This window comes from Alligator mississippiensis, chromosome 5, assembly GCF_030867095.1.
Source record: "Alligator mississippiensis isolate rAllMis1 chromosome 5, rAllMis1, whole genome shotgun sequence".
Classification (NCBI taxonomy): domain Eukaryota; kingdom Metazoa; phylum Chordata; order Crocodylia; family Alligatoridae; genus Alligator; species Alligator mississippiensis.
In genome coordinates, this window is record NC_081828.1 from 215,826,535 (window position 1) to 215,852,537 (window position 26,003).

The window sequence follows — 26,003 nt, forward strand, 5'->3', positions numbered from 1 at the left end:
CCTGTTGGGTCTCGCTCCGAATATACCTGAGTTTTCCCCACTGCTGCCCCTGTCACAGGCCAAGCCCAGAGCTGTAGTGATGATGCTCTGCAGACTTCCTCCCATGGCCACGTTTAAGACCTTGGTCTGCAGCATGTTTGTACGTGGCAGCTAGGGTTGTCCTCAGAGGAGGCTCTTGTAATGGGGTCCAACTCCAGGGTGGCCATGATGACCCTGGAACCCCCTCTGTCCCTGTCAACCTGGCTGCCTTTGGGCAATTTCCCCTCGCCTGCCATGCCTTGATGACATGATACTTTCAGAAAAAGGAGGCTGCCCCAGGGCTTCCCAAGTCCAATCGCCTCATGACTGTCAGCATTGTTGCTCATCGCCCTAAGGACTGATTATGTGGGCTCTGTCATCCCCAATACCCACACCCATGCCTTGCAGATATCTCACATATTAATCAATCATAACCACCCCTACAGGCTATAGACTCCTGATTCGGCAGTTCCTCTCTTGGCTATAGGCACTTTGGCCCTTTCAGTCTCCCTCTGTGACCCTCCTGGCTTTTGGGCCTTCTCCTTAGACCTTGGCACCACTTCTAGGGCATTTGAAACCCCAGGGCTCTTCATCCTTGCCAGTCTCTGACTATGGCCCTTTTTGGCCTTCAGCCCCTCCTGATCCATGGTCCCACTCCAGACCTACAGACACCCTGGCCCCACCTGCTCCCTGGGCCCTCTGGCCTTCTTCCCTCTTTCCAATCCCTCTATCCCCTGCTCTCTGTCTCTCTGGGCCCTCTGTCTCCTCTCCCTGGACCAGCTGGGACCTCCTTACCTCCCCTCAGTGCTTGGTGTGAGCCATGGTCACTCTCCCAGAAGCCTGCTCGGGAGGTCTTTCCCTTTCAGCTACCTGGATGAGACTGTGTTCCTACCCCAGGCCCTGGGCTTATATATCCCTCAAGCCCTGCCCCCTTCCGGTCAGGATTTTCCCTGATTGCTGCCTGAGTTGTTCCCAGAACTTTTTCTCATCTTAAAGTGACAGGCACTGTCACAACTTCCCAGGCAATATTTCTCAGTATGGCATACATGAGCAGGAGTGAGTGCTTGGGAGCATCCCTATGGTGAATGTGGGTGACACTGTTTGGTTGCACCCCCAAATTCCTCATCACCAACCCCAGTGCCAGATGTGGAAATGGAGTATAAACCATGAAAATACTGAACTCTGGGCACCATGTCTATGTTCAGCTCACCACAGACATAAGACATTCACAGCCAAATCCAGTTTTAATTTGGGGTTATACGTTTAGCCCACCTCCCATGGACACACACCTGACCCCCCACACCCCCCCCCCCCCACACACTACAAATACAAAAACAAGAGTGCAAACTATGAAGACACCCACCTGAGAAAAGAATGTTTTAATGAGAAAAGCTACAGTAGCAAGGAGTGGATATTAGAAAATTGTCTGGTCTGAACTGAGATGGATGCTTCACTTACACTGTCACTGGGACTGTTGTACCAAGTGACCCAGGTGAAAAGATATACCATATGGCAACCTGTATAAAATAGTTGCAATGCACACAAGGTTAAAAATATGATGTTTCACCCCAAATCTAGATCCTGCACCTCATTGTGGTGCTTTCTGGACCCCAAAAGTTTGGATATTAGGTTGTTTTCCCTGGTGGATGAGTGGGTATTCAACATCAGCCTTGAACACTTTTCCTAAATATGTTCCCGCACCAGAAAATATTCTTTGCATAGCAGAGATCTTTGCAGTAATGAGAGTTAAGTCTACTCTATTTTGCCCCACTTTCATAGGAGAACCCACATTTCTGAGCTGACATTGAACCCTTGAGTTTTTGTAGGAGATGCAGACTCAAAGCAGTAGATCTGGGAAAAAAAGCCTGCTAAATTTCCAATTGTCAAATTCTTTTTTGGTGCAACCATGTATGAAATAAGTGAAATATCCATCCACCCAGTCTAGATATATCAAGGTGCTGTTTTATCTCTGGCATTAAAGAATAATGAGACTGCCCAGGTACCCATAAGTTAGACCCTAATGCCTTCTGATTTCCATTTGTTTTGTGTCTTGGCAGAGGCCAATTTCCTCCCATGAATAAGAAATATATCTATCCAAATAACTTCAGGGCTGGTACATTGTGTAGCTTTGTAGCAGGAATCTGGGCTGGAAAACGAAGAGACATTCCGTTACGTCGAAATCCAAGGCCAGTGTCGGGGTTTCGGCAGAGTCGGTCTTGTCCTAAAAACAAAGTTATTTTTAATCATTAGGAAAAAAAACAGCCATGAACAACATCCTCAACCAGCTCCAATTTCTCTTGGATCTGTGCTCAGCTCATCCATAACGAAAAACAATGGCAATGATCTCTCTAGTGCTATTGTTTGAATTGCCATAGTATCTAAAGTTCCCAGGGTAAGATTGTGCTAGGTGCTATACAAAGTGAGAGACCATCCTTGCCCTGAGGTCCTGCAGTCTAAATAGGAGAAACAGAGAAAGGTTGGAAGAGGAAGAAACAGAGGGCAGACAAGATAAAGTGACTTGCCCAAGGTAACCCAGTGGCTCAGAGGTAGGGCCAAGAATAGGGCAAAACCTTCCAGAGGATCAGTCCAGTTCCCTATTTAGTAGATCACAGTGGTTTTCTAATTGAGTTTCTTTCACCTCACTCAGCACAGTGCTATCCAGCCACCTTCTCCCTTTAGGATAACCGAGGGTACCACTACACAGCATGCTATCACAGCAAGATTGCTTCCAATACCTGGCCTAGCTCACTTATAGCTTGCTTGCCTATCTCTGCTTTGCATTGCAGTGTGCCATGCAGACTTACAACGAGCAAAGGCTCAGCATTTCCTGCAGCAGGAAATAAAAGAGCAGCAAATCTGGAAACGTTTCCCGCAGGGTGGCCGAATGCAAAGCAGAAAGAGCAGCCTGGAACCAAGACAGCACTTGGCCTAGGGGGGTCTAAGAAATCCACCATGGAGTCACTAATAGAGGATGTAACAAATTATGTGGTATTATCAAGATTGTGCAGCTGCTGAGAGCAAAGCAAACTGAGGAACCACTCTGCGGTCAAAAAGAAGAGGCAGAGAGGCAAATAACAATGATCATAAAGGAAAGAGAAGACGGATGCGCTTTAGCTGTTACATTTGGAATCAAACTCAAACTTCAGCTAGCACTGGGAGATGTTCAAACTTGATTTGGTTTAAACCAATTCAAGGGGAAAAAAAAAAAAGGGAGGGGGGGGAAGATATTTATGTAATCTGGACCCAGATCCTAATCAACTTCCAAAAGTTCAGATCAGTTCAGATTCAAGTTGTCGGCTTGTCTTTGATCTGCTCTAGGGGACTATCACAGAATTCACCAACAGAGAGAAATTCTTCCAAAACTGGGGGTTGGGTTCATTAGGGATCAGGCATTCTCTAAATAATCATCCTAATGAATGATGATAGCTATGGACATGGTCCATTCTGGGAGCCGGCCAGATCATATCTTTGGAGCTGAGAAACTGCTAGCCTCTAACTAAAACTGCGTGTGTTTAGATGAGAGAAATGCCTGAAATAAAGAGAACTGGACTGTGACAAAGGGAAAGAAAAATCCCCGGCTGTTCAAAGCCAGCTTACATTTTGGTGAATTATATTTTGGAAGAAAAGCACTGTGGACCTGGATTTGATTGCTACTCAGGTTAACTCACTCCCTGGGGCTCCAGTGAACACAACAAAAAAGATCACTGTTCGGCAGGCGTGTCACCATGCACTGTGATAAGGTCAGACCCACAAGCTAAACAAAGCTGGGCCCAGGCAGGACATGGTAGAAAAATAAACCAAAGTAGAAGAAGAAAAAAGAAAGGAATGAGTCCAAAAGAAGCCAATGTCTTTCCCAGTCTATCAGCCACTTTGCAAATCAGAGCAGGGGTATTTGATACTTTGGTCAAAAAGTTTCCCAAGAGTTGACAAGATGTGAATGCCGGTGCAAGATGGTCAGAAATGTTCCCGGCAGATATAGAAAACCATGGGTAATAAATGTGGGAAATGAAGTTCAGCTGGTTTGCAATGGCGAGACTGGGTTTGGGGGCATGTAAGTTGTATCGTGGTTTGGAGAGCCCACTTGTGGAATGGGAAGCAGAAGGTAATGGCTCAGACAGCTGAGGTCTTTGCCCAGAAAATGGATGGTTTCCAATAAAGGAGTGAAGCCAGAGCTATAGAAAGCCAGTAATTCTCTTGAGAGCTGAGTTCAGAATCATAATTTTGAGTGACTTCTAGAGATAATTTGTCTTTTCTCCACTGTAAGGACTTTCTGTCTACTCAGGTCACTTCTCATTTTCCTTGCAGAAAAAAGGCTATTACAGCTCAGCTGGGCACCAACATTTTCAAAAGTAACTAGCAATTTGGGGGGGGCTTGATTTTTTGGCTCCCAGCTTGAGTGGCCTTTAAAGGGCCCAATTTCCCCTTAAAAAAAGTTGAGCACCCACCCTCTAAAAACAAGGCCTCTCTTTAATGTGTCTTAAGTTGAATCACCAAACACCGAGGCACTTAAAATCAACAGTTTTTGAGAAGTGCTTTGCCATATTTCCACTGCGATGTGCAGGATTGCTATGTGGCAGCCAAGAAGGGAAGTTTTTGGCCTAGCTCCTTCTACAGCCTGCTGACATTTTTCACTCCTAGAAGCTAATTGTTTTTTGGACTTCCCCCAATGATGGGGCTTCCAAGCCAATCTCAGAGACAGAGAGAGACAGACTGATATTTTTTTTTTCACTTGGTCTTTCTTCTCTTCTCAAAACCTTGGATCATGTCACTTAGTAAAAGATAAGCCAAAATTAGGGTTCATTGAGCGCATCTACATGAGACGCTACAATGCAGTAACAATGAGCTACTGCACCGTAGCTCATTGCTATCACGCAGTAGCATTGCCGGGCATTAACTGTGCGGTGCTACTACTGTGCAGTAGTAATGAGCTACTGTGCAGTAACTCCTTGCTACTGCACAGTAGCATTTGGGGGGGGGGGGAACATGGCACCGGTACTGTGCAGTAATGCTGGTAGGAAAGTACTAAATGATTGCGCAGTAACAACTGGGCAGTGAACCACACACGTAGACACAGCCAGTCTTATTTAATTTACACCCTCATAATATGTACAATACACTAGGGTTTCAAAAGCTGAACATTTAGCTTTGTCTGGGATGATGTAGTTGGGGCTGGTCCAGCTTGGAGCAGAGGGTTGGACAAGTCCCTTCCAGCCCTCATTTTCTATAAGTCTGTGATTTTATAGGTTGCCCCTCTGTAATGCCCACCTACACAAAAGTGTCACTTAATTCACACAGAAGAACGAGCTGTAAATATAAGGCTAAGAAACCCACAGTTTTCTATGTCAGAGTGATCATCTGACATTCTTCTCTGGCTTGACCTGCCTTGCAACCTCTAGAAAAAATTATCTGAAGCTGATAAATGTCCCCTTCACACAACTGAATCATAAGACACCGTGTTGGGAAAGTCAGTCCAATGTTTTGTCTCATGATCACCATCTGTAGCTTCTAACAGAACAACTTCGGAAGCGAATTGCTGGAGAAAAAGGATCAGTTCTGTGAACGTGATTGCACCGTGTCGAGCTGTAGACTGAACAACCATCAGGAAAACTGGACAAACAACAGCACTGTGAGAAGAGGAGGAGGCTTACCTAGCATTCAGTTGGTCATGATGTGCTTCACAAAAGCTGGAAGGAACAGAACGAGAAGAGAAGAGAATTGATCATCCCTGCCCATGGGTATATATCAGGGGTATTGGGATAAATCTAGAACATTTTGTTGTTATTTAATGCCATTCTCCTCATATTGTTTACTACAAGCATTGCAGCTGAACTTTGTAAGTAATACCTCAAAAACTTTGGCAATAAGAGCTCAGCAAAACATTAATATACTTAATCTGAGTCAGAAAGTCCAAATTTCTAAAAGTAAATGTCAAGAGGCATTTTTCTCTATCAGAGTAAATTTGCCAATAATTATTACAAAAAAAAAAAAAAAAGAAGTTTAACAAAAGAAATAGAAAGTTTATTTCAGGCAAAGCAGCACATTTTCTGCCCAACAACTTTTCGGCTGATGCAAAATTATATCTATATCTATATATCTATATATAGTTCAGTGCAAACAGAAAAAGATCTATTATTCCCCTAGCTCTATATATTGGCCTAATAACTGTGTGTGTGTGTGTGTGTGTGTGTGTGTGTGTGTGTGCGTGTGTGTGTGTGTGTGTGTGTGTGTGTATTTAAACTAAGGAAATAATAGACCTTTTTCTGTTTGCTCTGAATCAATATATATCTAGAACTAGATCTAGGTCCCTTCAGCCCCTAACAATCTACAAATCTATGAATATATATATATAGATATATACATATATAGGTAGATATATCTATCTATAGATTTTTTTCTATTTGCACCAATATATATATATATATATATATATATATATATATATATAGAAAGAAAAATCTATTATTCCCCTAATTCTATGTATTGACCCAGGGAAGTGAGGTTTAGATAAGTTGTTAACTGATTCAGATGTGCTCCCCAGACAACTGGGCATATATGGTTCCTTCTGCCAAGGCAGCTTCTTAGAAGATTGCATGATGGGATTGCCTGCAGCAGTGGGTCTGGACATGAGGACCCAGGAGGTCCTTCCAGTCATATATCCTGTGATTGTATCACTCCCACACATCTTCACTTCTATACATGGACTTCTTTCATAATGTACAGTACTTAGGATTTTGTTGGGGTGGTATCTTTTATTGGACCAAATGCATAGTTGGGATAAAGTTAAACAAGCTTTCAAATGCATAGTATCAATCATCAGGTCAGAGGAGGAAAGCAAGTAAAGAGTGTACTTAGGACTCTGCCATGTTTGATTTAGAGAACTGAATATTTTTCCATTGAGGCAATCTCAGGGTGGATTTCCAGCCCAAATTCAAAGACAGAGTGGTCTGGGCGTAGCCAGGAAAAATTTTCCGAAGAGACAAAGTGTCAAGAACATAGAAATAGCCATTCCAGATCGTTATAACAGTCTGTCTGTATTGAGTCAGGCAATGACCATCCCCAAATGCAGAAAGGGTATGACACCTCATTCAGTGAAATGAGCCTGAACCAGATGCTGATGCCTAACCTTGTCGACCTCTGGAGAACACCAAATCCAGATCTGAATCCTCTGTGGGCCAGGTGTTTACAGGCTTTCACAAACTTTCAAGCTTAGAGGTCCATCTAAATCTGACCCCACGTCTTACCTTCATAGTTGATGCAGCCATTGGCATCTTCCTGACCAGACATTAGCTTGTCAACCTCCTCTTCAGTCAGCCTCTCACCTAGGCAGGAAAAAAAATTCCTGATCAGTATTTCAGTGTACAAGAACCATTGTTCATGTCGTGATCACCCTCCAAAATACACCTATGCCTTAAAGGCACCTTCCTCCAAGTTGTATCTGCTGCCTGCCTGGGTTCCTTCAAACCATTGCTACTCACTTTATAGCAGCACACCTTTATAGTCTCCATAACACTATAGGGGAGAAAAACAGATTATAAGACACTTTAGCACCTTCATCTCTTCTTGGAGCACTAAGAACCAAATATTAACCAGATTAAATAAGATGTTAAAAATAACCTTTTAAAAAATACTTGAGAGGAGGAAACAGGGTTTCAATCTCTGGTTGTAATGGTAGCTTATATCATCACTAGGGCTCAGTACAGACAGTCAAAAAGCCTGAAGATGAATCAATTCAATCTCCACAAGTTAGTCTAAACTGCAGAGATTGAACCAATCAGCAAGTGAACAGACATTCACTTTTGATTCAGAAATGCAGCCATGAGCTTGCAGTGCCCCAAGCCAGAGGCTGGGGGGTGCTAGCGTATATCTCCCTGCTCCGCTGGAGCAGACAGCTAGCTGGGCCACCCTGCAAGGTGGAATCTTCAGGGGAGGTGTAAAGCATCCTGGGATGCTGGGGGACTGTGAATTAACTTGAATCTAAAAGGGATGTGGGACAGAAGTTCAATAAACTGATTTAACCTAAATTATTTAAGTCTGATACTACATCCATCCAGTTCTATCTTAAACTGCTTTTGGCCATTGTGAAAGCGGTTTATGTGTGCTGAACTTCTGTTACAGATTTGAACTGGTTCCTGATGACTTGGACCAGTTTATGTGTAGTTTCTGTCCCTAGCCTAAAAGATTGAAACTCCTTCCTCCCTCCTGCAATGCCTTTCACATAGTCACACTGTTTGGACTAGATGGCTGTCTTTCACCATATGAAGTGCCCTCTCAATAGCTCAGCATGACACGAATTTATCCATACTCTGTTCAAGGGCAAAGTACCCAAACTCAAGGCAGAGAGCTACTGTGCAGTAGTCATGAGGTCTTGCAGTCAGTGTCTCGTGTAGATGCAGCCAGAATGACCAAAGTTGAAGGGACTTGAGTCTGCATAAGAGCCCCTGATTGGTGCTTACTCTTGAACTTTCCTGCCTGAGTGAACACAAACTGCCCTAACCATTTCAGTAGTCCTCTGGATGCTGGCACATGGATGCTGCACATTGCAGAAAGGGAAATATCTATGCAACTTGCAGAACTGACCAGGCTGGTGTCTTTGTAGAAGGTGGCTTGAGCAGTTGCATCACCCCTGGATTTCCTGGCATTGTACCCATTTCCTCCCATCACAGAATTTAGGAGAGAAGGGGCCAGCTATTTAAATTTCATTGCTTTAAGAATCTCTAGTTGTATTGTTAGCGGAGGCCAGAGCTGAAATGGAATCAATGCCCTTTGAATCACAGGTTTGGAGTTCAGAGCCAAAATCTCAGATCAGGACCCATCTCTTGTGGATTTTGGTCTCCACTCAAGAGGGGACTATCTTTTAGTTCCTTAAAAAAAAAAAACTAGCCAAAAATTAATGAGTAAAAGCTGATCTCAAAAGAGGCTTACTAAGTTGCCAGTGACAACAGAGCACTTCAGTGCTGTTGAATACAGAAAAAGAAAGCTTCACCCTGATTTACAGCCACATTTTCAGGCTGGCTCTTGTGTTGATGACATCACCTTTCATTGCATGAAGAAACCCTGGATTTCGGAAGTCAAGAGGTGGTAGGAAAAAAAATGTCTATAAATTCTCTGCTAAGTTTAGCAAAGGCCCATTGCAGAGCCATTTCAGCTGAATAAATGAGTCAGTAGGAGAGGAGATAAACCAAAAAATGCCTTATAAATCTACATGACAAATAAAATTAAAAAAATGGGGGGAGAGATGAGTTTTTCACAATTTGCAAAGCAAATATTTTCCAGAATTGGGTGATTATTTGGCCTCACATCCTTAAGGCAGATGAAAAGTTAAATCATTTTAAAAGGTAAGGGACTTATTGTGGGTCAGCTGAATCCTCTCTACATATTTCTTTCATCCAACCTGTCCTGCAGTGTGTTGAAGTTAAACTGAGATAGGCTGCCCATCTTAGGTTAAGTTACTTCAGTTTAGCTTCACTTACTGCAACATAGGAGTGGCCAATTATAATGAATCAGTTGACACCCAGTTATGCTAAATTTCCCATCCTAACCTGTCTGTGTCCTTAGATTAGAGCCCAACAGTCAAAATGAAGTGAGTTAACAAGGGAAAGGGGCTAATCACACAGCATCTGCCTGCAATTTCCCCATAGCAAACAGTAGCGAATCCGGGGCAACATGTCTGAATAAAGCAGAGCTAAGCTGCCCGGATTTACCTTTCACTTATAGCAGGCAAAGGTGTGCACACAAACGTTACTACGAGTCTAGCTGTTTGGTGCCAAATCGGTAGTCCCCATTGCCCAGCTTAAATTTAACCTTTCGCCAATACTTTTAAGGGTTTTCATGGGAAACGGAGCAATAGAAGGAAGGAAGGAAGGAAATCTTGGCATTTGAGGTGAAGGTCAATCATCTTTAGCTGGACATAAGAACATGAGAAGTTTCATAATTGGTCAGACCAGTGGTCCATCTTGCCCGGTCTCCTGTCTCTATAGTGGCTGAAGCGGATGCTATAGAGGAAAAACAACTCTAGAGCGAGCCATCCCATATTCATTACCCTCCCCGGTGTCCACTATTTGAAGTTTTGAGATGCCAAAGGAAACATCTCCAAATGTTCTGTTCAATAGTCAGTAACAATAAGAACATAAGATCTGCCATAAGGAGTCAGGCCAATAATCCATCCAGCCATAGATGCAATTTGTAAGCTTTCTCCTGGAGGATAATGTGATTCCCCCACCTCAGTCTCCAGTTGCCCATCTGACCTGCAGAGACAGTGGTGAATGTTCAAACTTGCTGAGACACTGCTTGCTATATGGGAAAGGCCTCAGAAGCCACAAGGTGGTGAAGATGGATTCTCCTTACCCAGCGTAGCCAAAACATGGCGGAGCTCAGCCCCCATGACAGTCCCATTCCCCTCCTTGTCGAAAACCCGCAGGCCCTCCACAAAGTCCTCATAGGTGCCAGTGTCTTTGGTCTTAGAGACATGCTGGAGCATCGGCAGGAAGGTTTCAAAGTCAATCATTTTGGACTGCATTTCTGCAAACACACAAAGGAAAAAGAAAGAGGGGACTGAATGCTCTGGCCTTTCAGAGAGCACAGGGGACCTCACAAAGGGTGTACGTGGGGCTGCCTGGAAAAGCTATCAGCTGAACTGGCAGTAGCCCGAGAACATAGTAAACCCAGAGGCAGGGACAGATGTGGAAACATGTCTTGGGAACAGATGGGCAGATAGAGAGTATCTGAAATGTTTAAATTTAGGAAAGTAGGACCGACAAGGGTCATGGAGTCATAAGAAAGAAAACAACCCCTTTTGTTTAATCGAGGCTTGTTAATGAGAAGGAGTCAGAGCAAACTATCATGAATATTGGAGAAATATTCCTGATGGTGGAACCCATATTGCTACACAACAGGTAATGGCAGCCTTACGGCATGGAGATGTTTAAAGACAGACTGGCCGTATTCTGTGGAGTAACATGCGGGAAGTGTACTGTGGTGGCAAGAAAGGGACCGGGCATCCAATCGGCCTTTTCTCTTGCTGATTTCCATGCTTTTCTGCCCTCCAGACTGACAGAAGAGTCCTGGTATAGGGTAGCTCCTGCTAGAGATATCCCTGAATTCCCCACTTGCACCAGCAGCCCAATTCGTGCTATCTCTCTATACTACCATTATGGTTCAATAAGGGCCTGGTCCTCCCACATGACCTCAGTTGGACATGAAGCAACCAGACAGTAATTCCAGGTGTGGGTCTTCATAGAAGTGACTCACACTGACACCGTGGAGCCCCTGACACATAAGACATTAAGAACCACCCTGAAAGGCCTCATGGTGCTTCCTCCTGAAAGCAGAACATGGGCTAACATCCAGTCTCTGCTCGCATGTCCTTCAGCATGGTTGTACCATTGTGGTTGTGATGATCCAGGGAGACTGTGAGCAAGAAAGTTTAGTAGTATCTTTTACTAGATCAAGATGGAAGAGGTATTGCACAAGCTTTTGATCACAAAGTGCCCTTCTTTAGGGCTGGGGAAGAAACAAATACAGCCTCAGCTAAATACCCATGGCCTTTGCCATAACTTCTGAATGCCCATTATGTAGGGGTGAATTTTATCCTCTAACCAGTGATATTCAGACATGGCTCCCAGGCATGTTATTGAGTGGAAATCTGGAAATCTTCAAAAAACATCTGGACACTCATCTTGCTGGGGTCATCTGACCCCGGCAGTCTTTCCTGCCCAAGCGCAGTGGGGCTGGACCTAGTGATCTCATGAGGTCCCTTCCAGTCCCTGCTATCTATGAATCTATGAGAGTTTTTGCTGTGTTGCATGCATCAAGTTTGTCTTTCCTGCAGTTGTGAACAATGCAACATGTGCCGTGCAAACCTTAACTAATGCACAGCACCAGAGGGCTTTTTTCTTCTTCTTCTGAACTGGAGTGTATCTGCCATGGATCACCTGGCAGTCTCCATGTTGTTGTGGGTTTTTGGTTAACGCCAACCACTTGTGTAGCTCTGGAGCCAGTCAGGACTGAGTGTCAGTGCCTTAAATAGTCTCAAAATATAGGGGGGTATCTGGGGCATGGGAAAATTGAAGTCATATAGAAAATCTGCAGGAGAGCTTAGAACTGAGCTCTGGTCTCCTGAATTTTAGTCAAGTACTCGGACCAGGTGATTGGCTTTCTGCTTGGCAGTAAAACTACCCGGCTCTTCCCCACTCCATCTTTCCATCCAAAGAGAGGGATATAGTCTGTTCAGCCTGACAGTTCGTTCCTGGGGTGTTTTCATTTCAAGCCACAGACAAAAAGCGGGTCACCCACCTTCTGGTTTGGGTCTACCAAGGACTTTTAGGACCTCAGCTTGGGTTGGATTCTGCCCCAAAGCCCTGAGGACATCTCCGCATTGGGCATATGTGATTTTCATCTCTGTGCCAGCAGTTCTGTCAAAAAGCGAGAAGGCTTCCTTAAATTCTGAGAGACGCACAAAGACAAACAGAAAGAGAAAGAGATTGATGTTAAACTGCTTCATATGAAGTAACAACTAACCTGAACCTTCACCCAAACTCTAGCTCAGCAGGGCCTTGCACTCTTTCTTTTGTAACTAGGAAGGGTGGGGGGAGGAATCTGATTAACTTTTCTTGTTGCTGTTATCTTAAATGTTTGCATTCCTCCTCCCCTGCACTTCCTAGCTCCATGCAGGAATTCAACCAGAGAGGTCAAATGGTCCTTCTTGTGGTATTTCCGGATCAAGAAATACAGGAGAGCTCATGGGAAAGGCTAACCTTGGGGACCTTGCAGCTCAGCATGGTACGAGATTCAGTAGCCCTTCTTCAGTGCACTTCTTGGACAGCAACCCTTGGCATGGGTCATGAGTAGGGTTTAGAAGATAGAGACCTACTCTATGGGGTGCGGCAGCCAAATGGCTATGGTGTCGACGGTTCCTGAGTTGAAGCCTTGCTCCTAAATTGTGTTACAGTTGGTTCAGTAAAGCTTCTCAGACTTTCCCTGGCTCTCTTATGGTCCCTCCCCACAATTCCCCTTTTTTTTTTTTCCTGTTTCCCTCTCAAGAACATTTCCCTGACTGGCAGGAGAGATGGTGTTCAATACCGTCTTGTTCTCTGAGCCCTCTTAGGGGTGGTTGGACATGTCCACACTGGCTCCACACTTCCCCATTGCAGGGGCTCTCTGCAACCACTGCCTGTTTGAAATCTTTAGCTTCTTGCTATGCTGTCTAAGCACCTAGGGAAGTGAAGAGGGTACCTAAGCTTCCAGCTTAGTTTGCAATGGGCCTTTGAGGGTCACATCTATACTGTTCTCCTAGCACATCACCATGGTCCTAGATCCCTCCCATTTGTTCTCAAGATGGACACCATGGGGAGTGCAGGTTCAAAACACCCCTAAGACATTTATCTCCTTTATTGCAAGGTTTGGGCATGAAGCTGGGTCGGTGTTTAGTAGCCGTCCCAGCGTAGCAAGGAGACAGTGCCAATCTGGCCTTGCAATGCCTGCTAATGGAATAGGAAGCCACGCAGGCACACATAGCTCCTATTTTTTTTTCATCCTAATGAAACTACACCGTAATCAAAGCACTGGCCTGTGGGTTTGGAAGCTCATTTCTGTCAATAGACAAAAAGCATCTCTTCCTCTGTGCACTTTGGCCAGTGCCCGTGTACTCAAAGCAGGGAAGCCAATGCTGCTGTTGCCTCTTTCATACTCCAGTTAGCCGTTAAACCACTGGCAGCATTTATGGATATTTTCTTATGACTAACTGCTACTTCTGCCTTCAGCTTGAATTGCTTTTATTCTTCTCTGCTTAGCAAGCTGGAGTGAAAGAGGCCAGAAATACCCTGCCCAGTACACACACCTAGCCCCCGCCAGTTCATTCCATTGGCAACCCAGTAAAGAAAACTGGTAACAGAGCGTGTATTTCACATTGCTCCATCCAAGACCCGTTCTTTCCCATATGAAAAAATAGTTTGGGGTGCCATCATAGCACCAGATCATGGGCATAAAGTAGAGTTGTCTTGTCAAGATCCACATCATAATAGCCTTGAAAGGAGAAGCTTGCCAGAGCTAATTCTGCACAGCAGGTTTGAGAGGGAAAACCCAGCACACAGAAAACATTTCAAACCCACTCCAAGGTAACTTGTGCTGTGTTTGGAAACATTTTGCCGGTGCGAGGGTGGCATAAAGTGGGTGCATCTACATGCGATGCTAACTGTGCAGTAGTCTAATAACACTGGACAGCAGCACATCACAGCACAAGCAGTGCTAGTACACTACTGCACAGTATTATTAGCCTACTGTGCAGTAGTGTCACTAAAAAGGCATACATCCACACTACTGCAGTGACTCTATTTACTGCTCATTTATTTAGTACTTGATTATACAAGTAGTAAATTAAATGTGCAGTAACCACTGTGCATGTAGACGCGCCCGGTAAGTATGTGATTTAACCCCTAAAGTTACTTCCTAATTCTCAGGCTACTCAAGTATCGCTCAGAGCAGCCTCTGAGTGATACTGGAGTAGTCTATGGTCTTAGGGACCATAACATATGGTTATGGTCCCTAAGAAACCGTACTGCAGCTGCGAGTGGGCATAGCAGAATGGGGCTTATCCTGCTGATGGCTACACCCACAACTCTCCCCCTTTGCCTATGTTATTAAATAAACTTTACCAAGGTCATTAGACCTGATTGGCATTTACACTTATGACCCTTTCCAAACTCCGGCATTGTGAAAAAGAGTTAACATGGGTGTGTATTAAGCTTTACTTCACCTGAGCATTGTAAAAGAGCTTGAGCATAGACAAGAATCAGGCTCATTGACTTTATATTGCATCAGTAGTTCATTAGCAGAGAGATCCCACAAGAATGGTCCTCTCCTGGACTTGCCTCTTCCGTGACTTTAATCCACCTCTTCTTAGGATCAAGAGGGGATGTTTTATGGGGTGTCCAGTGACCTGTGACTAACAGATCATGGCTACATAGGGCTGAACTCAGCTCTCTCCCCACCAAAATCACAAGCTAAAGGAGGGCACTCTTCAGTAGAAGCAGGAGGATGTTCCAGATGTGGTCGCCACCTGACATAGGATGATACAATCCTGCAACACACTTTTAAAATGTGTTAGTGGCTGGTCCATATTGAAGGGAACAGGCTGCCACTTCTTCCAGCTCAAGAGGTGACTCCTGTTTTAATGGCACAGGTCCGTGCTACCATGCTGATGGTCCTGCTGACCACTGGAGGAGATGCTTTCTGGAGTCACATCCAGACCCCCAATGGGACAAGCAGAAACAACCAAGAGATGATCACTGAATTAGATCTGAAACAGGTCACAGGGCTAAGCGTAGTTGTGCAGACAGTCAGCAACCATGAGCCAGAACTGCCTGAGCCCCTGCACTCTCATACTTTGCCATTGCCCAAAGCAGGTGGACACATCTGGGAACTGTGACTAGCAACCATTACTGCCACAGCCCAAAAGCCTAGGTATAACCCTATGATGTACTTTCCCAAGGAGGCATTAACCTTTGCAACAAGGCAGGAGTTTGTGCCCATCATTTTACAAGGGAGGAAGCTGAGATGCAACGAGAAGAAAGCTCATATTAGGGTTTCTCCAGCATTGCTGATTGCCAGAAAGTATCTACATCCAGTTCTTCCTTGTTCCTGATGCTCTCCAAGCTGGAGGCAGTCATCCTGCAGCTAGCAGAGGATGCTGGACCTTCTTGCAGGGCTCTAGAGAGGCAGTGTCAGGGATGCAGGAGGAGCCGTGTGAATAGTAGTGTCAGAAACTGTGGTCTGATCCCTCCTCTGGCACACTTGGCTCTTGAGAGACATGAGGCCTAGGCAGATGCCCTCAGAAGCTGAGTTTCTGGATGCTTTCCCCTGCACATTGTTGCCAGGGATGATGTCCCTCAGTCTGATCCTGCCCAGCCTGGCTGGTTATTATCACTCCTTTTACTGTGAATTGGCCTGCAGACCACAGCCCTTCTTTCACAGCTGTGAAAGTGGCCCCTCCAGCCTGCCTTTGCTGTGGCTTTTCTTTGCGTGAAGCTGCACAAACACACAGGGCACTGCTCTCTGAGACCTCACACACAAACACCAGCCTTTGCTGAGGTTTTCTCTATCTGTTCAGCTGACTCGGCCATTAGCAGGAGGTTTGGGGACAGGCCTTCTCCAGATTGCCCCCCCCCCCCCGGGTTTTCTATACGCCCCTTTTTTGTCTTCTCCACTCCCCTGTCCTTGCAGCAGCAGGATGAACAGCAGTAACTCCTTGCATGAGGCCATTCAACAAGCCCTCCCCTCCATCTCCCTACACCATCCTCCTCTCCATTCGCCTCCCATTCTGCAAACCCAAGGAAACCAGGCTGCCGGTCAGCTCATTTCAGAAACATACTCTGGCCATTTTATATCATCAGCTTTACCTTCCAAATGTCTTATGGTAAGGACCACTGAGCAAAGGGAGAGGGCAGAGGAGCCCGTTCAACCGCAGCTCCAGCCGGGAGGATCCAGCTGTTGTGCAGCCCTTTTGTGCCCCCTGGTATAAAGAGGATGGCTTACAGCTCAGAATCAGTCCTGTGAGCTCTGTGACCCATCATCTGAGAGGATAGAGCCTATGTTTCACAGGTCTTGTCCTCCTTAGGGGTTGGGAAACATGCTTAGGGACATGAAAGGGCCAGCTTTGGTTCAGCATCGGTATGGGTACACGTGAGACCTCAAGGCATGGATTGCTAGAATCTGGGTCTGCCCCCAAAAACATGCATCCAGTTTAACCATGCAGATCTGTTAGTGTTAGACAGGAGACTAAGGCTGAGGTTGCAAGGTGGAGTGACTTTCCAAAGGTTGCCGAGCTACTCAGTGGCAGAACAGGTCACAGAAACTGCTTCTTCCAAGCCTACAGCATTCATCTAGCAAAATCTGGCTGGGAAAAACCCCTGGCAGTGGCAGTGAGCGGCCTCACTGTGTCCCCTGTAGTCACCCAGGATCCCCAAAGGACTTTCATCTGCTTCAAATGACTTGTTTTGTGGTTGCTACCTCTGAGAAGCTTGTATCGTTCCAGTTTTTAAGACCCAGCAGAAGAACCCATCATATGCTCAACTGTATGCTCCAGTTACATCTCAAGAAATAGGCCAGCTGTGGCATGTGGCCTTCACAGCAGCCCGTGCATGGGGCTGGTATGTCATTTGTTTGGATGGGGCTGGTGATTAGGAAATTGGAATGGGCGTTTGCTTTTGACCCCCAAAATATATACGCTTCCTGAGTTCTGGAGAGTCATCATGTAACTGAAACAGATTCAGTCCAAATCGAAGCCAAGGAATTTTTTTTCCAAGGGGGAGAAGGGCTGTCTTGTCCAGAGAAAGAGCATGTTTGTTGCATGGGGTTATTCTCACACACTGGGGAGCAGGGGAATGCGTATTGTCCTGAGTGCAATATAATCATAAAATCACAGAAAAGGAGAGTTGAAAGAGATATTCAGGAGGTCACATCTAGTCCAACCCCCTGCTCCAAGCAGGACCAGCCCCACCTGCATCATCCCAGGCAAAGGTTTGTCTAGCTGGGTATTCAAAACCTCCAAGGATGGAGAGTCCACCACCTCTCTGGGTAACCTGTTCCAGTGCTTCACCACCCTCCTCGTGAAAAAGTTTTTCCTAATATCCAACCTCAACTTCCCTTGCTGCAGCTTGAGCCCATTGCTCCTTGTCCTGCCATCTGCCCCCACTGAGAACAGCCCAGCTCCATCCTCTTTGCACCCTGCTGCAGGGAGGTGAAGGCTGCTATTCAATCCCCCTCGGTCTTCTCTTCTCCAGACTAAATCAGCCCAGTCCCCTCAGCAAACTCATCTGCAATGGAGTAGACGTAAATGGTCCCACCTTGAGCTAGGGATTGGACTAAATCACTTCTTGAGGTCCCTTGGGGCCCTCTTTTTCTCTGATACTACAGCACCTACATCAGACTGCCATCTTGAGAGAGTTGCATCTGTGTCCTCTCCTGACTACAGAACAAATGTCTTGCCGAATAGGATCTGGAGTAAATTACTTAGGAGTAAAAGTACAGTGTGCCCATGCTGAGAGCCTCTTGCTATGGCTTTATGTAGTACAATGCAGCACTGATCTCATACAGGACTTCTAGGTTTGATCATCCGGCAGATACTACTTCTAATAAAGGCAAATAGCAAAGCACTTAGCTAAACCACCCTTGTGTCAAGGAGTGATAATCTCATTTTTGTTCTGCCCCGCACATGGCAGTGAGAGTATTTACTGAGGATTAAGTGATGCAAACCTACTCACCTTCAATCTGTTCAGGTGTGAATTCAACCTGAAAAAGAGTAAGAAAATAAAAGATCAGAGATTAACTGCTCTGCTGAAGTCCCTTGGCTCTAGACATCTCTGCAGAAGAATGATACAATAATAAAGAATGAGGGTGGGAAAGGACCATCCCTGCTGACCATAATACCATAGGAATTACTGATGAAAAAGAATTGTTAAATATTGAATCCAGATCTTACTGGCATGCCTGGATGGGTCCCTGCAGCATAAGGCTCTAGGACAACAGGGAAACATGATACACACAAGGGCTGGGCATTTCTAAGTCCCTGGGGATGTGGCCAGGCTCAGGTTGAAGTCAGAAAAGAGTGACTAAAGTCTCAATTGTCCAGGGCTTCAAAGGGTGTAAGCTGACTTGAATCCATAGAAGTGGATGGGCCTTTGCTGATTTGAATCATAGAATTATAAAAGGATACTCAGGAGGTCACATCTGGTCCAACCCCCTGCTCACAGCAGGACCAGCCCCAACTACATCATCCCAGCCAAGGCTTTGTCTAGCCAAGTCTTCAAAACCTCCAAGGATGGAGAGTCCACCACCTCTCTGGGTAACCTGTTCCAGTGCTTCACTGCCCTCCTCGTGAAAAAGTTTTTCCTAATATCCAACCTCAGCTTCCCTTGCTGCAGCTTGAGCCCATTGCTCCTTGTCCTGTCATCTGCCCCCACTGAGCACAGCCCAGCTCCATTCTCTTTGCAACCTCCTGCAGGGAGGTGAAGGCTGCTATTAAATCCCTACCTTCATCTTCTCTTTTCTAGACTAAATCAGCCCAGGTCCCCAGTCTCTCCTCACCAGTCCTGTCCCCCAGCTCCTGAAAGATTTCCATTGCCCTCCACTGGACTGTCTCCAATGTGTCCACATCCTTTCTGTAGGGGAAGAATCACTTCCTTCAGTCTGCTGACAATGCTTCTACTAATAAAGCCCAGGATGGGGTTAGCCTTCTTGGCACCAAGGACACACTGCTGGCTCCTATCCATCTTCTTGTCCACTGTCACCCCCAGGTCCTTTTCTGCAGAGCTGCTGCTTGGCCAGTTGGTCCCAAACTTGCAGCAGTGCATGAGACTCTTCCATACTAAATGCAGGATTTTGCACTTGCCCTTGTTGAACCTCATGAGATTTCCTTATAATCTCATGATTATAATGGTTGATTTCTTATCATCTTCAACTCTTTAATATTCAGCCTCTTCTTTACATAGATAAATGCAGTTCACCTTGCCCTCAGTGAGGTATCTACCCATTTCTGCAGTGTGGGCTTCCATGAAGTCTCAATGCATGCCATTGCCAGCCACGTGGGCACCTCTACAGATGGGGTCCTTCTTGAAGTGCTTGTCTATACCAGGGAGATCTGAAAATCATAATCACTTGTAGCCTGACATTTTAGCTGGCTTTCCAGCAAGCTTGAAACTGAGTCCCCAGGGAGACTGGTCAGACAGATGGATTTAGTTGGAAGGCATGTAAAATGCAGCCCTTTGGCTCTGGCCCAAATGGGCAGGAACCGTAAGCCAGCGGCTGTCCCCCTGCTCTGGCCAGCAGGAAGATGTGTGATGTCTAGATGGGTGGGGGCCGAAGGTGCAATTTATTCCACACTGGGAAAAGTAGCGTTGTGCAGAATGATATATTGCTTTGGTGCATATTGTCCTCATGAGACCTATGCTTCTCGAGGCCAAACCATTTATCAACCAGATCACACGCCCCTATTCTTGATGGGCAGCACCACATGGGTGCTGGTTTTGTGTGGCTTATGTTGTTGGCAGGTAACCATGCTGGAGTTGAGTGAACTGCCCTCTTCCTCTGTCTACTCCAGTGCCTTGCTTCCCCATCTCATCCCACAACCACACATTATGTACGCATTCCAGCAGACACGTGCACACCGATGCACAGCATGCACACCAGCATCCATGCATTGCAGTAGACACCCACACACAAATGCACAACCTTCACACATGTGGCATACACACCAGACCTGCACTCCATTGTACACATTCACAGGATCATAACTAGGTGCATGCACGCAAACCCACGGCACACGACATACGTTGCAGTACACACACACGCACACTTGCATATTCTAGGTCAAACTTCCCTCTTGAAGCCCAACAACCACTCTTTGCTCTCCTGCTTTCACGTTCAATTACTCATTTTGAAATGTGGCTCATTGGTAGGTTCACGGCAGATTAAGTCAAAAAACCTGCACCAATTGGCAAAGGTTGTGCATCTCAAATTCATGTGGCTTTACTGTGAAATCAAAGAGATGCTGGTCTGATGGGGTCCAGATGAGAAGTCAGGTGCTTCTCATGTTGGAGTTTTTATCTGAAACTCAAAGCCACCTAGATTCAAGTCTCAAAATAATAGGAGCCCAGGGAGGAGTGATCTGAAGAGCCGGGACAAATTATCAGGAGGGCGGGGCATGTATTGGGCCACAGCAGGGATCCATTTTCCATTACGAGAAAGTTGGCTGCAATGTAGAAGGGCTTGTCAGGAACGAGATACTCCGATCCTTACTACTGACCTCCTGTTTGACCTTGACCAAGTCACCTAGGGCAGACTCCTATTTCCTCTTATGGGCTTAAATGGCATTTACCCAGATGCATAAACACCACCTTGGGCACTTACTTATGGTTTGCCATCCTATGTCCACCTTTTGTCCAACTACTCAGTTGGTTCAATAAAAAGATCTACCCGAAGGACCTGGCCCATGGATGTCCGAGCTCTTGTGCACATGCTGTAGTCTGTATGCTTCGCTGGGAAGGTGCATGGCTCTGTACAAATGTACCTAAGCATAGATCCTGAAATGATCAAGACAGCAACCTCTCCACCTAGCTTGTCCTTTTGCTGCTGGCTACATATACCTTCTTCTTCTGGCTGCCCAGGGGCCTGGCTTCAAGAGAAGATTAATGAGTGTCTAACCTGTGGTATTTAGAAGTTTGTGCTAAGAAGAAGAGATGCAGATTTAAACCTCTCTGGCCAAGGGGACTGAGAACCTGTATCCCCCACTGCATGGGTGACTGCCCCTAATCAGTTGACTATTGGGTTAACATGTACCCACCTCTACTCAGCATTGATTTTTGCCCAGATGCATTTTTGTGACTTATGTTTGCCTCTGGTACACAAATGGGTAGCCACGTCCTCCAAGAGCATGGCCTATGGCATGCACTTGGTAGCTAGGTGAATGCCTAGGCACACACGCTGCCTGCAGAGTGGGATCATAAGTGTCCACAAGTGCAAAAACAGCAGTTACATGGCTGGGTAAGTGCCACACGGATGTGTCCCGTGAAACAGTAATCCGTCCTTAGCCTCCCTGCATGGATCCAGGGAGGAAGTATGCATGCTACGGGTTCCACCAGATTACCTGTAATCTCCCATGCCTCCAACACTATCCCTGCCAACACTGAATTGGCCTGATAGATACAGAGTGAATTAATCTTCTCTTGGATCCACAACACAGAAGGGAGTCCAGTGGAGGGCAGCAAAAATGGTTTGGGGGCTGGGGCACATGACTTATGAGGAGAGGCTGAGGGAACTGGGCTTATTGAGTCTAAAGAAGAGGAGACTGAAAGGGGGTTTAATAGCAGCCTTCAACTACAGGAAGGGTTGCTCCAAGGAGGATGGAGCTAGGCTGTGCTCAGTGGGAGCAGATGACAGGACAAGGAGCAATGGGCTCTAGTTGCAGCAAGGGAGGTTTAGGTTAGATATTAGGAAGGATTTTCTCTCTAGGAGGGCAGTAAAACACCAGAACAGGTTACCCACAGAGGTGGTGAACTCTCCATCCTTGGAGGTTTTGAAGACCTAGATGATGTAGTTGGGGCTGGTCCTGCTTGGAGCAGGGGTTGGACTAGATGTGACCTCCTGAGCTCCCTTCAACCCTCATTTTTTAGGACTCTATGACATCCAGGTCTGGTTTCTGCCTCTAAATATCCCAAGCAACAGCAGTAGTATAGATTGGGTTTGGGGTCTTTTAACCACCTAACCCTCAGGACAGGTCAAGTTGATAATAAGAATACCCACTACTTCCACAGCACTTTTCATTCATGGATTTCAAAGTGCTTTGGAAAGGAGAAGTATAATTATCCCCATGTTACAGGTGACAAGACAGAGGCACAGGAACACGCAGGGTCTATAGTCACCCAGCACAAGACCTAGGAATGGGATTTGGGTCTCTTGGGTGCTAGTACCACTCTCTCTCCACTGAAAAGCACCATGTTTGATAGAAAGCTGGTCTTCAGTGTCCTTCCCATGTAGCTGCACCGAAGGTAGATCATTCCTGCTATAAACTATATCACAGATGAGGGGCTGGAGAGATTTTCCTTGAGGTCAGGTTATCTCAGGTTTTCCTGCTGCAAGCACACTTGATCCATCCTCTGAAGTGTCAACTGGTGGCCAGTGCTGGAAATGGGATATTTGGCTAGGTTGACTTCTGGTCTACTCCTGGTTGTCCATGCCCATGACAGTCCCTCATGCAGACTGGTGAATGCAAAGCTGTGCAGATGGAAATCGGAGGAGAGGAGGAGGTTGGTGCAGTGACGGTCTGTGTGTGGCTCCTCTTGCCACGGTGTTTGAAAAGCTTCACAGTGTCAGGAGCTGGAGGATTTTGATGGACGGATGTCATAGCAACCCGAGAAGGGTTGGTAACAAATACTAACGAGGTTGCCAGTGCTGCCACCTCGGCATGGCTTCCTCTTGGAAACCAGCATGAATATGTGGGTGGTATCTCATGCTATTTTCTCCCCTCTCTGGGAAAAAACCACCGCAGAGTTATTGGGAGCAGCGAGTCATCAGTTACCCGGCCACAAGCTACCACTGAAAATGGATGGGAAACAAAGCAGGCCTCTGAACTATATTTAGATTCAATATAGTTTTCAAAAGCAAAGTGCAGTTCTCGAGATCAAAGTGTTCCCAGAGGTCTCCATTTCACGACCGGGCATGGAGATAGGGAGATGGGGAGGGAGAGAGACCCCAGGTTCGTTGGCTTAAAAAAAAGGTAAGTAATATGCAGCCCCCAACTTCAGGCACTAGTCCGGAGGTGTTACGTATTGCCCAGGAACCTGTGATTACAGGGGATGGAGAGCTTTTGAAAAGCTGGTTGTTTTGGCTCTATTTACACTGCAATCAGGAGCCGCAATGGCAAGATATTTAGCAGCATCTCAGCTGGCTTTCAGCTAATTCACTCCATGCAATAAGTTTTGAGGGCACCACAGTGTGGCGTTCCACTACCACGTATGTCCCTGTGATCCCACACCGACTTGTATAACCCACACCTAGCGCTGCCCTGCTTCACCCCCAAATCATCTGGGAGACTCTTGGGGGTAGGTACAATGTCTTCAATGAGTCCCCGACATGGGAGATTTCCTGCCAAGGTTAAAATGTTGGTCTCAAGTCTGCAGACAGCTCCTGTGACCTTCCAATGTGCCTGCTAGCCGTGCAGCCTCCAGGGACGTAGACACACATAACACTTGCAGTGTAAACCTGAAGCAGGCAGGCACACAAGCCTGGCCTGCTGATCGAGAGCAGCCCTGACTGCTTTCCAAAAGCGTACCTGGAAAAACAAGTCCTAATTTGAACTGGTTTGAAATGGTAGCAGCAGAGAGCAAGTGTTCTGTGACACGACTGTGGTTGGTCCTCCAGATATCCCACAATGCACTGTTCCTCACCCCCTACCAGGGCTGCAACTGGCTACTCTGGTAGGCAACCATAACTCCGCTGCCTGCTTTTTTTCCCTTTTGTTGGCAACTTTTTATCCCTGAGCTCCCTAGTCCAAGCTATCTTTCTAAAGACAGCTATGTCCTCATCCCCTATCATCATGCCCCCAGCCCCTGACAACCCAAAACCCTGGGTGCAAGTAGTAGTGGCCTTAGAGATGCTGGTGCCCCGGACAAGAGAGTTATATGGGGACCCTTAGAGCCTTAATTCCGATGACCTAGAAGCAAGTCAGACACAAGCTGGATCTGACCCTCAGGGCCGTCCCATCCGGCCTGGTGGGCTACCAGAAGCTGCAGATGTGTCTAGGGAGGGGAACAGCCTGCCACAAAATTTAGGGCCCTGGGTTTCCCTGGGTGAGGCCATTGGAGCTAATCCTGCTTGGAGCAGGGGGTTGGACTAGATGTGACCTCCTGAGCTCCCTTCAACCCTCATTTTCTAGGATGCTATGGCATCCAGGTCTGGTTTCTGCCTCTAAATATCCCAAGCAACAGCAGCAGTGTAGATTGGATTTGGGGTCTTTTAACCACCTAACCCTCAGGACAGGTCAAGTTGATAATAAGAATACTCACTGCTTCCACAGCACTTTTCATTCATGGATTTCAACGTGCTTTGGAAAGGAGAAGTATAATTATCCCCATGTTACAGGTGACAAGACAGAGGCACAGGAACATGCAGTGTCTATAGTTGCACGGGGTTATTGTACTCTCACACACTGGGAAACTCCATCCTTGGAGGTTTTCAAAACCCAGGTAGACAAAGCCTTGGCTGGGATGATGTAGCTGGGGCTGGTCCTGCTTGGAGCAGGGGGTTGCACTAGATGTGACCTCCTGAGATCCCTGCCAACTCTTATTTTCTATGAGTTTATGATCCTATCCCATAGGCAGTTTTATGCAGTCTGTCTTCAATACTCTCCACAAGCCGATGAAGTCATTCCTATGCACACACACACACACAATATGTCTCAATGCTGGCAAGATGCTTCTTGATGCATCCTATCTGAAGCAAACATGCAACTCCTAGGAAATAAATCCTATTAATAAAACTGTGCTAAGGCTAATGCACTATCCACAAGGATATCAGGAGAAAAGTATTCAGACAATGTGAGGAAGGCATCCTGAAAATGGTAATGATGCTCTTTTCTTCCATAACGTTCCCTCTTAAATGAATAACAAGGGTCTGAACCAGCCTTGGCAGGGGCCTGTTTGGAAGGTAGAAGATGCTTTCCCATGGCAGACCAAGTTAGGAAGCAGAAATGCTGAGTATGGAAAGAGGCCCAGAAACACATCAAGGTCTGCCTTGATGTGTTGAGGTGACCTTGGTAGCTGGCAAGATTTTTTCCACTAAGCTTTTTTTCTAAAGCTATTAATACCCAGCGTCTCTGCTACTGTGCTGGACAACCCGAGCAGCAAACCCATCATAAAGCCTTTCTGTCGCTTGTAAAGTGTGCTTATATCTGTTCATGCCTGTGGCTCTTGTGTTGACAGCAGCTTGTGATCTCTTGCATGCCCTGCCTTTGAAAACCCATTTGGACTGGGGGATGGCTTCATGAGGTTCTTCGACCTCATCATCCACCCAAAATAATCACAGAGAGGTAGATCGTCACACTATACCATAGTACAAAGGAAAAGCAAAATTCTGCTACACCTCAACATACCCAGTGGTACATATGTAGCCTCCTCGCCACAATTTTTGGTGCTTATGGAGACTTTCGATTTAGTTTTAGAATAAAATCACTTCATACACATCCTGCCGGAAAGGAGATACGGGAAGAGAATTGCCATTGTAAGTCAAGGAGCAGCGAACCTATAATCTAGGTCTAACTTCTCTCAAAGGGTGGCTTGAACGTGTGTCTTGTGCTTGCCAAATAAATGCAAGACCCCGGGCAACCTCCAGCCCTCCTCTTGCAACTGCCCTGCAGCACTTTGCTTTTCTACTCACCGGGAAACAGAAATGAGAGTTTCTGCCCACCGGAGAGAGGAGCCAAGGCAAGGGCCGAAATCGGT

The 26,003-nt window shown here is 46.2% G+C and overlaps 1 protein-coding gene across 1 annotated transcript in view; it reads right to left on the reverse strand.

Moving 5' to 3' along the window:
* Positions 1 to 1,382: 1,382 nt before the first annotated feature.
* The window catches only part of MYL3 (myosin light chain 3), a 38,979-nt gene continuing 14,358 nt past the window's right edge, over positions 1,383 to 26,003 (reverse strand). Inside the window, exons 2-7 of the mRNA XM_006263764.4 lie at positions 18,273 to 18,300; positions 12,310 to 12,459; positions 10,363 to 10,536; positions 7,260 to 7,337; positions 5,667 to 5,702; positions 1,383 to 2,239 (exon numbers count right to left, since the gene is read on the reverse strand). Coding sequence (XP_006263826.1) covers positions 5,674 to 5,702; positions 7,260 to 7,337; positions 10,363 to 10,536; positions 12,310 to 12,459; positions 18,273 to 18,300 — 459 coding nt within the window. The 3' untranslated portion in view covers positions 1,383 to 2,239; positions 5,667 to 5,673. The remainder of the gene's footprint in view (positions 2,240 to 5,666; positions 5,703 to 7,259; positions 7,338 to 10,362; positions 10,537 to 12,309; positions 12,460 to 18,272; positions 18,301 to 26,003) is intronic.